Source organism: Strigops habroptila, chromosome 5 (genome assembly GCF_004027225.2).
Source record: "Strigops habroptila isolate Jane chromosome 5, bStrHab1.2.pri, whole genome shotgun sequence".
Classification (NCBI taxonomy): Eukaryota; Metazoa; Chordata; class Aves; order Psittaciformes; family Psittacidae; genus Strigops; species Strigops habroptila.
This window is the reverse complement of record NC_044281.2, coordinates 64426970-64439421: the sequence shown is the minus strand read 5'-3', so window position 1 is coordinate 64439421 and position 12452 is coordinate 64426970. Positions and strand designations below refer to the sequence as shown.

At 41.8% G+C, this 12452-nt stretch overlaps 1 protein-coding gene across 1 annotated transcript; it reads left to right on the top strand.

Moving 5' to 3' along the window:
* The first annotated feature begins 1960 nt into the window (after positions 1-1960).
* Positions 1961-11456, top strand: ANKRD1 (ankyrin repeat domain 1). The gene is made up of 9 exons (XM_030487653.1): positions 1961-2072; positions 3682-3861; positions 5724-5861; positions 5953-6060; positions 6710-6808; positions 7889-7987; positions 8132-8230; positions 8387-8485; positions 9725-11456. Exons 1-9 carry the CDS (start codon positions 2046-2048, stop codon positions 9833-9835), a joined length of 960 nt encoding a protein of 319 aa, XP_030343513.1. The 5' UTR covers positions 1961-2045; the 3' UTR covers positions 9836-11456.
* The last annotated feature ends 996 nt before the right edge of the window (positions 11457-12452 follow it).

The following is a 12452-nucleotide window of genomic DNA, read 5'->3' as shown; positions in this document are numbered from 1 at the left end:
TTTTAATCACCAGGGATAGGATGTTTTAAAGATAATTATGGAATTATCTCTATATAAGCTAGAGTTTTTTTCTAGCATTCGTGGTGTGAGAAGAGGGTTTGTGTTTCTGCTCAGAGCACAGGTTTCCTGTAAAGCTACTCTGGCTTTGGATTTACGTACCATTTGCAGAGGAAGATCTATCTGCTTAAATCTTCCAGTTCAGGTTTTGCTGAGTCAGTTTTATACATCAGCTTGAAGTAAGCTTCAAGCAGTGGGGCCAGAGGTAGTTCACAGCTTTTGAAATAGTTTTTCTTCTTAAAGCAAACCTCTATATTTCTCTTCCCGCATCAGGTCTTTGCTGTGATCTGTTTCAACTAAACTAGGAGTAGTTTTGCAGCCACCCTGTTAGGGCTCTGGATTTCAAGACAATCTCCAAGATAAGTGTCACAAAACAAAACAGAGCGAGGTAAGCTGTTACAGCACATTTGTAAACAAGAAAAAGCCAAACCAAGCTGTCTCTTATTGTAGAGACATATAGCAGGAGTACAAAACTGCTGTGAAAAAAAGCCTGGCAGTGTGATTCAGAACATATCACTCAGGGAGACTGATGGCCTGGCTGTACTTAGGTTTGGAAAAAAATGTTTTGAGAGGTTCTCCTGCTGCCACATACTCTATTTTAGTTCTGGGGCTCATCCTCTAATGCCGTATATATTCTGAGTAGTAAAGAAACCACCTGATGTCCAGCTTCATTTCAGGGAAAGGGAGGGCATAGGTATGATGGGTGCTAGAAGACAAGTTTGGATGTACTCGGATTACTGGGAGATAGTTCAGGGAGACACCTTGAAAGGTCAATGTCAGGAATGCAGAATGCTAATGATGCTAATGATACAAACAACACCCAAGATAGTTAGATCTTGATCTGGTGAAGCAGTTATGTACATTTTGTACTTGAAGCACCTGAGCAGTTGTATTCATTTCACCCAGGTGACTTGGATGCCTACAGCCAGGCTTATTCCTCACCAGACAGGAGATCCAAGCATTGCAGAATGACGTGGCACAAGAAAAGCTTTTCCAAAGAACTCAATAACTCCTTTTCCCCCAAACACATACATCATCTGTATATGTCTGCATACAGTCTGTACCCCACCTTATCTCCAAAAATGAACAAATTACTTCTGTGCCCCTATTCTCTCATATCCAAAAAGAAAATATTGCCTGAGAAAACAGTATTAATTTTATCTTCTTTTTTGGTATAATAGGGAATAATTTATTATTCTGCTTATGATCACTGACAAAGTCACAGGAAAAAAAAAAGTAAAGCTTGCTGTTTTGAGATCTTACATTGATTGTAACTTATTGTGTCATAGGACCTTTTAGCACCACAGACATCATTCCGGCTTAGTAATCCCTTCAGAGAATTCCTTCCAACAAATATAGGAGACTGCCATCACCATGAGAAAAATCCGTTCCCCTAAAACTGTTTATCATCCAAGAATAAATAGCAATGAAAAGAATGGCTTTCCGAGACTAAAGGGGTCATAATCGGTTTATCAGGAAGATATTATTACAAGTATTGTACATAAGCCACTTACCCTTCCAGTGTCTTACAGTCATTTGAACGTCAGTTCACAAAAAACATTAAAAAAAGAGATGATGAAGTTATAATGCTATATCAACAGGCAGCTGTCCTAGTGGGCACTGGGAACGCAGAATGACTCGCATTGCTGAGCCATGCAGTCATTGCCAAAGGAATGCTGAGCTCACATTTCATTCCGATTCACATATTCGGTGTGGTTAGACTGTGAGGCTCATCCTTCCTCGCCCAACTGACGCCCCCCTCCCTGCCTCGACACCAGATCTGGCTCATTAACATGTCTGGAATGAGCGTGAGCCTACCTCTCAGCTGGCAAGCTCAAGGGGCATACTTGGATTCCCAGGTTGGAAGATTATCTCATTCAAGCACAGTTCTCCCAAAGCTATATAAGCAAAGCTAGCGTGGTGGTCCCTGCAGAGCTGGCCTGAGCCCTTGGGAGTTTCAGCTATACAGGAATACAGCACCAGCAAATATGATGATGATGAAAGTAGAAGAGCTGGTAGGTACAACCTTCTTTCACTTATTCATAATTACTTTTTTTTCTAGACTGTCATTATACCAGGCAGAGAGAGGCTACCTTTGTGGATCATTGACGAGATTTAGGAGGTTACCAGCACTGCTGTACTCCAGGTGCAAACCCTGCATATGCACTGCATGCTATCCTATTATATTCTCTCTTTAACTTTTCCTTGGGAAGGGGGCTCACCACTGATGGAAGTACGCAGCAGTTTGGATTTTGCATCAGTAGTTCACTAGAAAGAAGAGACTAAGCAAAATTTAGCTACGTATTTATTTTCCTTTGACCTTGATTTTCATTTTTATGCTTTTAGAAGCTATTAAGTTTATGATCATACTGAGTAATTCCAGTCTAGTAAGGGATTGGGAGGAGGTATCAATGCAGGGAAACTAAAGTATTTTCTAATACTAAATAAACAGTTTAGTAATAGTATTGTTTTCTAATAATAACCTAAAAGTTCCTACACCCACTGCTGCTCATGGTGTAACAAGTCTTTGAAAAATAATGTCTAAACCAGTCCACAAGTACTGGGACATTCCACTGCAGGGTTCAGACTAAGAATGCCTGATTTAATCAATAAACTGGGAAAACAGGAATGATCCAGTAAAACACTGGAACATCATGCAGAAACTGCCTTTTTTTTTTTTTCCCCCCAGATGGCTATGTTAAGATGCAACTGCCATACAGCCTATTTAATGCTGCCTTAAATTCTTTGGCAAGTTTCTTAGTGTTAAACTCTGTAACAAACACAATTTTACAAGCTGACAGAACAGAAAGGCAGCCTAGGCCACATGAATTTATGGAACCACTCTCAAAATACACAACAGCCTCTACCAAGGTTAATAAGTTATCTCTTTGTACATACTTAATTGAGCATCAGAAATATTTCTGGAAGCTATTGAAAGCTGTGCTGCTGCACAGCATCACATAGCTTTTGCACAGGAACTACCTTCTGCGATTTTGCTATAAATGGGGACTTTGGTACTGACAGCAATGGGTAAAACCAGCCTTGAAATTACTCATCAACTTGATTTAACTGCATTGGATATGTTTCAATAAAACTGTAAGGTCCCAAGGGAGAAAGCCTCTCCTCCTCTACCTGCTCAGTTCCCCTTCTCAACACTCAGAGGGTGCTGATGGCTGGCCGGGGTGGGTCTTTCCACCACAGCCTTTCACAGGCTTCTGATGAGCCTGACCCATGCTGGCGAGGGAACAAACAAGAAAACCCCAAAACAAAAAGGATGCTCTTCCCAACTCCTTGGCTTTTGTCTGCACAGCTGCACCTCAGTCTCAGCCAGGCAAGGGAGTTGGACTCTGAGTTGGCCTCACAGATGTCCAAGCCCTCAAGATGCCAAGGGAGGGGGTTGCTCCATGGGTGTGGAAGATCTGCCTGCAAGTGAGATTGTTCTAGCCATTCACAGCACAGTTAATCCAGGCACAGGCAGAATGAGGTCTGCACTCTGTCTGTCACACTCTCCTAGAGTAGGACAGGAATGACATGCAATTAGCCCCTAGGTAATCCACATTCCTAGGGGGTGGCTACTGCAGTCATGAAACTCCTGCTTATATCATACCACATTTGCTTTTACAGGTGACTGGGAAGAGAGCAGACGATAAAGACACTGGCAGCTTCCTCCCTGAGGACTTCAAAAATGGAGAGTATGAAGCTGCTGTAAGATTAGAGAAGCAGGAGGACCTAAAGACAGTCTCTGAACACTCACTGGCCCGAGGTGATCTGGCTTATGAGAAGGAGAAAAAACTAGAAGCAGAGGTAGGCTCTTGGGTTTTGTGCTTGGCTTTTTATCATCCTGTGTGCACGTTCTGCTGCTGCCCTTGAAGTTTTGCCTCTTTCTAAGTCAGAAATACATGCATGGTAAGCTAGATAAACCTTTGGGAGATCACCACCAAAGTCCATTGAAGGAGATCTGCTGACATCCATAGCTATGGATCCAGGCAGTAATGCTGTGAAGCAGAACCCAAAACTCCCCCCATAACGTCTGAATTAGATCCTGGGGTCTCCCTCCTGCCCAGAGACCCCTCTGCTAGCTGTCAGTAAGTGGGACACCAATCACGGCCAGTAAGACACCTTCAGTTTGTGCACCTAATGACTGCCACCAATAATAACTAACCCAAGAAAGATGCAAGAGTGCATTTCATCATTATCTACCATGAAAATGTTCTTTTTATGAAAACATTGCATTATGCTTACTAGCACATTTAGGAAAAAAAATTATAAGTGAAAGTGATACAGGTCTACAGAAAAGTATCATTTTGTATTCCTGGAGCATTACAATTCTCCCTATATGCCTAAGAACTCATGCTTTTCTCTCCACCTAACCCCTCCAAAAAAACCCACCCATGGTAGCTGGAACATCATAAATTCTTTGGTGAATAAGCAACCAACTGGCCTAAAAATTTAAAGTTATTTGTGAATGAAAAAGTTTAACTAGCATGGGGTATAAGGCTGTTCTGAAAAAAGAAGGGGAGAAAGTGAGCCTGAGAAATATTAAAATAGACACTATTGACCTTCACCTTCAACAGAGAGATCATTACTTACTGCAGAGGTTTTATGAGTTCCTTCAAAACAGGGTCCTAAGAACATTTGGGGTTTCCAATTGGTCCGCTCTGCCAACATGATTATTTTCCATTAAGTCAATGATCTACCCTAAATGCAGAGGTCAAACCCTAAATGCAGAGAAGAATACAAAGAAGAGGTGGAAATAGATTGAATAAGAATTCAGTTGAAAAAAAAAAATACATACCGTATGACAGGGTCTCACCAGTGTATTTACCCTTAATGATTCCATGGCACAGAATCTGTTGTGTATTAGTGAGTTACCCTTGTTTATGGATCCCCCTTCTGAAGCCAAGGACACCTCATGGTACCTGGGATCTCAGATCAGGCAACACACTTGCCCTTGATGTTAGCAGTGCCCCATACTGACATTGTGCAGGGATGCACTTTACAAGCAGGCTTGAAGAAGTCTTAAACTTTTATTGAACTGCCCCTCCAAGGATACTGAGGACATTCTTTGTAGCTTACCAAAATGTAACACTTGCTGACTGAAATGCTAAGATCAGTATAAACCTTGCTCTTCACTTACGGGTGTATTTTTCATCAAAGAGGATTAAGTTACAACAAGTCAGGGGCTGCATCATAAAAGAAGAAAAAACATGTGGTGAGTGTCAGCTAAAGCTGCAGGGACTTCCCAGCTCTTGTAAGCTGCACATGAGATTTCTTAAGTTGTTGGTCCAGAAGGGACTGCAGTGCTGCTCTGACTCCTGGCCTCACACAGACCAAAATTTCATGCTATCTAGCCCACAACATATAGAATCATAGAATAGTTAGGGGTGGAAAGGACCTTAAGATCATCTAGTTCCAACCCCCCTGCCATGCGCAGGGACATATATGGCTGACACACCATTTAGGAAGAGGTCTGGTGGTGTATGAGAAACTACAGATGATGTAGAGTTTCTCACACACTTAGTAAATTATTCTAACATTCAATTAGGCTGTATAAATAAAAGTTGTAACTGAATTTAGCTGAATAGTATCACACACTGTCCTGCCACTCTGAAAGGGAGAGGTGGTCATACTCAGCTCATCTTGCTGATTTTCCTGATTTGTTTCAGCTGAAGAAGAAGAAGTTACAGGAGAGGTCAAAACTTGAAAACTTGGAGGATCTTGAAAAACTTGTTCAGCTGAAGAAGAAGAAAAGATGCAAGAAAGTGAAAGTGCCCATTTTAAAGGAACCTGAACCAGAAGTTATTGTAAGTTATTTCAAAGTACTTTCTTCTGGGAAAGCACTTGATGGGGTTTTGTGCCACACACATTTATGCCCTCTATATTTCTTACCATCAGACAGGACCAGTGGATATCCCCACATTCTTCAGAGCTGCACTGGAGAATAAGTTGCCAGTAATTGAAAAATACCTGTCAGACAAAGGGGATCCCAACGTCTGTGATGAGGTACAATCTTCTTTCTCACTGCAAAGCCTGTTACAGAAGAAATGTTATTACAGAGCAATACTAACTTTACCACTAGGTTTTGTAGCTTCCACATTTAAAGGGAGAAAAAAAGAAAGGGTGTGGGGAGACAGAAGTAAAGTTTTCTAGTGATAAAGGGGCCACTGGGACCCTTCAAAGTAATATCAACTCAAAAGAATCTTTATGTTTAAAAGAAAGCTGTTGGTGCCCAGGAAACCCTGATTTTCTGTAACAAGTGATCTTCCAATGCTACAGATTAGGAGACAAGAAATTTGACAGCTGAACCACAAAAAAAGTGATGCTGCCTGCCGTCATGCTCCATAATGTATAAGCCGCACTTCCAAAATGCAGCATAGCATGCTGGATGGGGGACCACAACAGGCATCATTTTAAATTTGAATGGCATACTGCAAATATTTCTCACACCCTCTAAAACGCTGGGTAGGAGGCTCTCAGCTATCAGGTTGCCATTAAAATTAGCAGATTTCAGGTCTCTAAAGCATTAGCTCTTGAAAATGAATCAGCGTAGAGTATGCATTTGCTATCATCCTAGGGAGGAGGGGAGGAAAGATTTAAAGATATCTTTCTGTGCCATATTTAATGTCTGACTTCGCACTGTTTTAATTGCCAGTACAAGCGCACTGCATTGCACAGGGCATGCTCTGAAGGACATCTAGAGGTGGTGAAAAAACTGGTGGAAGCTGGAGCCCAACTTGAACAGAAAGACGTGGTATGCCCATCACCTCACACTCCTTTCAACAATACACTCATTGTTTCATAAGTGCTAAGAGAACCACTTACAGAAGTGCTTCTTGTAGAAAAGGAGTATTAAAAGCCTTTGCAATGGCTTGTATGTTTATCCTTAAAATAACACTGTAGAGAAGAGGTTGCAGGAGAGGGTGTCTGCCTCCCTCCCTTTGCCAAAATGGTGGCTGGAAAACACAGGAAGCGGAGGAATATCTTGGCCAGTAGACTGCCACAGGCAACAAAGCCAATATAGGGTAGAGCTGAGGTCAGGCTACCACATCAGCCGGCTAGCAGGTGGTGGAGATACCACTGTCCCACGCATGTATCCAGGGCTCAGTGCAACACGTGCATTCTCCACTGGGATTTCAAACTGTGTTTGGGAGAGATGCCTGCTCCTCTGGAATGCCAGCCATGAGGGTAGCTGACTATCAACAGCTTCTGCAGCTGTTTTTTTGCTTCTTTACTCCCAGCTCTTCATCCCTTTGCTAAAGTGTCAGAACCGGTCAGCCTTGCTCCCCCTTGCTTAACCCACCAGTGCTCATGGGGAGAATAAGAAACAGGAGGAAAGACAGGCCAAATGAGACCGTTAAGGGACATTCCACTCCTCCCAGAAGAGCTCTAGGGCAGAGAAACTTCATCTTGTAGAGGAAAAGGGTTCTAATTCACTTTGTGGACCTGCATAAGTTGTTCGCTTGTTTGTTTTAAAGAGAACTAGTCTTTCCCTTGAGCTTCATTTTCTATGCATTTAGAACCCAAAAGGCATTGAATGAAAACTATTAACTAGTACATACCAGTCACATACCTAACTAAAGATAACTTCTAGGTTCACAGAATAGACAAAACACATCCTCTCTCACAGCAGCGTTGCCAAGATCTCTGTCTTTAAGAGCAATACACAGCAAGTGTGAAGAGTGAGAAACTCACAGTTCCAAAGAAATTAGGGCAAAATAAAGAGAAGGTGTTACTAGAAACAACTCAGTTTGATCACTCAGATCACAGTGAAGTACTTTCTTAAAATATAATGATGAGTTAAGTTACTTTCCATTTGTTTTTCCTGCTGCAGCTTGAATCTACAGCTCTGCACTGGGCATGCCGTGGGGGGAACCTGGATGTTCTCAAATTCTTACTGGACAAGGGGATAAACAGAAATGCAAGAGACAAGGTATGTGCTTCTGGGGCTCTGCAGCTTTTTCAATTGGAGATGAAAAGCTGACCCTTACTCCAAGTAGATCATGTTTGGCAGCTGTTCTTGGAGTGGTCTTTACCTGTTTCATGCTACTGACTGCTTCCTCCTCCCACCTCTCAGCTGCTCAGCACCCCTTTGCACGTGGCCGTGCGAACAGGTCAGTACGACTGTGGGGAGCACCTCATTGCCTGTGAAGCGGATCTTAATGCCAGAGACAGAGTAAGTACCAACGACTTCTTACCTGTCAGCATCAAACTGCTGTCTGCTTCGATAGTTCCACTTGCCTTTGTAAAAATCCCTGGCTACACAGCTGGAGCTGGTCCCTGGCGCTGGATGAGCAGGTCTGATGCCGTGGTCCATGTCTTTTGCCTCTAGGAAGGAGACACACCAATGCACGATGCCGTGAGGCTGAACCGCTACAAAATGATCAGGCTTCTGATTCTGTATGGAGCAGATCTAACTATAAAGAACTGCGTAAGTAATACCCAAAAAAACCCAGTGATTCAAACGCTTTAGAATAAATATCCCTTCAGAGCAGTTTCATAGGTTTCAAAGCTGGGAGAGACTATTGTGAACAGAGTTAATTAGATCACTTCAAGCTAATTAAAGCAGAGCTGACACAGGGAAAGTATAACTCGGGGAGATTGGGGAGAAGAAATAAAACCTGTACCTCTTCTAAAACCAGATCCCATCAGCTACAATTGATAAGAATTTTATCACAGATTTCTAGGATTTTTTCTAATTACACACACAACATATTGAAAAGCTTTAACAGACACTTGATCTCTGCACAACTGCTGGGCTTTAACCACCAATGAGACAATGATCTTAGCTTGTCATAGAAACCTGCTGTTTTCCCACAGCTGATGGCAAGCCCAAGCACTACACCTGTATGACTGGCCATTAACCTGACTGTTGGGCAACAAATCCCCATGCCTTAGCAGAGCTTCAATTTAAGAAGGCCCACACCTGACTGCTCACAGCCACCACAGCAGCAGCAGCAGACATGTTGCTGGAGCTCTGAGACCACTTGTTAAAAATAGCACATCACAAATCCTTTCTCCCAAACCAAGCAGCAGTAGGTGGATTGTGCCAGTCAATGTCTGATTGGCAATCAATCAAAATTTAAGGGGGCAAGGAAAAAACCAGTCACTGCAGTACTTTGCAATCCCTACTCTCTGCCCATGCTCTCTGAAGCAGGGCCACTCCCAGCATTATCCCTCATCAAGGTATGAAAACAATGACAGGTACAGCCCTAAAGGCCAAAGACTAGCTCTCTTAGGCTTCATCTGCATACAAAAGTTGCTCCTGTTTAATTTAGATGTGGTCCATAACTTAATTAAACCAGTACAAACTCTTATCTGAATTCTCAATTAAACCTGAGAGTGTCTTATTGAGGTTTCATCTAAATGTATTTCTAATCAGTTTAAATAGATCAAAAGAAACACCTGCATGCTCTGCTAGTCATGCTATTTGCTAATACAGCTTAGACCCTCTGAAACCCAGGGAAATTTTATCATGAGTCTGACACGGACTGGGACTACACCTGTGGAGCAAAAGGACTCTGGTTTCAGGATGATGTCCTGGGTTCAGTAAGTCTGAACCTGTGCATGCAGAAGGGTCCACATCAGGCAGATGCACTGTACAAGTATTTAGGGAAGAAAGGACTCATAAACTGAAATTAAATCTTGCTTCCTCTGCTTTTCTAACCAGCAAGGGAAAACCCCTATGGATCTTGTTCTTCAATGGCAGAACGGTACCAAAGAGATATTCAACAGCCTCAAAGACAAATCCTATAAGAGCGTCCATCCAGGCAAGTTCTGAAGACAGAAACCAGACTACTCTCTTTTTGCTACTTTTACATGCTTCATGTGAACCTGGAGGAAAATAGCCCTGAACATACTATTTTTACTGAAAATATTTATGATACTGGATTATTTGAGGTACCATCACTGAAAACTGCAAAACAAACATGCAAATTCTGCTAAAAGGCAGGCTGAGTGTTAAAATTCCACTGGTTCTAAAAAGGCTTTATTTATTACTATTTATTATTTATTTATTTAAAAGGTCATTTTAAATTATTCTCAATATTGTAGCTTTCTTTTTAATAGAGCTTTACATCATAATGCAATCTTTGCCAGCAACATAAATCCTTTTGTCTTAGATGGGCAGTATTTCCAACTACATTAGCAACTTCCTTCAAACCTTCCAATAGTGCTAAACAGCAAATACTTGCAACTGTTGCCTTGACTGCCAAATTCTCACTATTAAAATAGTATGTTAAATGAGTGTTGATATGTGGAAGAGCAATGGAAGGTGTACTAAGGTGTCATGCGGATTTAAAGAAGCAGTTGAATAATGGAGTTTAGACAGGGTTTGGCAACTGTGGTTGATAAAGGGCTCTAGGACAGAGCTCTAACCATTGGGTAACCATTTGGGCTGTGGGATTCAGATGCAATGTTATGAAGGTGAGAGGAGACAGTATCAGGAATGTGAATATTTTTTAAACTAGACTACTAAGAAGTCTGATGATTTAAGAATGCAAAAGCAGATTATGTATATTTGTAAATTTGCTTTTTCTGTACATTTTGTACTGATCTATTTCAGATTAAATAAACATAGTAGTTCTTTTTATGTGCCGGAGTGGTGAACATGCACAGGGTCATTCTGTCTCTCTGTAAAGAAAGCTCACGTCTTGGCCAGAAAGCTCAGAAAAAGTCTCAGCTGCCTAGAGCAGCCAGCCGTTGAGCTACCTCCCTGCCATTGCGAGATAAATGCCATCTCTTACTTATTTTGTTAAATGGAAACACATACACAAAAGACAGTACTTGAGTAGCTAGTAAAACAAAGCTACAGTTTTATTACTGAGTTTGATTTAAAATCTCAGTTTCTCAGCAAATCGGTACTTACTATGTGGAGCACATGAGACAGCTTCAGTTATCCAAGCCAAGGACGATGCAAGTTCTGCTAGGAAAGGCAAGCACCTCTCCCTTTGCTTCAGCAGAAGCAAAACAATCTTAACGGTGCTGCCAGCAGGGGCATCAACATCCCATTTCACTGGGATGTTACATGCTCCATTCACTTAAAAGCCTGATGCCCCATGGCATGGCCTCCCTGAGAAATTCACTACAGGCTCCTGAACACCTTCACCAAGCTCTGTCACTTGGCTTCCAGACATAAGGCTTTACTGTCTGGCCAAAGCAATGTCCTGGGCAATGAGGTGGGGTCAGGAGCGGGCAGTGATAAATAGTTGTTACAGCAGTGCCAATTTTGGAGACTAAGTGAATTTACAGAAACTCCACACAGGAGCAAGCGGAAGAAATGCCAGTTCTGTCTGCAGCCAGCTATGCTAGACTGAGGCCAACAGTTTTAGACAGATGAGACTTTTCTCACACAAGCACCATAACTCACGAGTGTCACCTTGCCAGCCATAGGCCTTATTTGTGAACACACTCTTCTCCATAAAAATTATTGCACACCTCTGCTCGCTGCCCTTCTCTGCAAGCCACGACTTCACTACTTGTTTCTGCACAATTACCCGGACACTGGGAGCATGCCTTGCAGGAAACAGAAATGACATCAGTGCTGGCTAACTCAGTTTGTTTATCATCCTAACTGAGAAGCAGTTCAATCAGTCAGGCAGCAAAGTGGCCAGAACAAGAAGATTCAGGAAACTGGGGGAGAAGAAACTTTTCCATCAGTTCCTGAAGCACTATATCTACTTAAAGGACAAAGATGCAGACTGCAAATTTTTGAAATCAAGTCAAACTAGTAGCAAGAAGGACCTCTAGCATTCAAAGCCTCTTTCCATATGCTAGTTACCAAACAACTTCTATCATGCTCAGGGTAGGTTATTCACCGGCCAAGGCAAGAGGATGGGTCACTCAGAAAATTGCAGTAGACAAACACATTTTGCTTCTTCTCTCATTAGAGCATCATCATTTTAGAGGTAAGTCCATAAATAGCAAGCTACTGTATATGTGTGTGATACATATATATAACATCCCAATACCTAGACTAAACCAGACTGAAATCATCAAGTCAACAAGTAAAATAGTAATTCAAAATTTGTTGAATGAAGCAAAAGCTGTTGTGACTTACACCAGTGTTATACAGAACTGTTATTGTACTGAGAACTTCACCTATTCTGCTCAGTCCGGTTACTAAGAGCTCCGAGATGATCCACTGTAATATTTGTGCAATATTTTACATGCTGTAACTTCCACTTCTCATCTTGTCAGATGCAAATACAGAACTGGAATATTCACTGTAAAGCTGGCTCAAGAGTATCTTGAGTACAGTAGCTTACATAATTTTTTATATTGGTTTAATCAAAAGAAAAACTTCAGTCAACATTTGGAAGAGCTCTGAAAATGCTCTCTTGATTATAAATCTGCTATGATTGCTTTTTTGGCAGCCAGATTAGGTTTACTGAGGCATT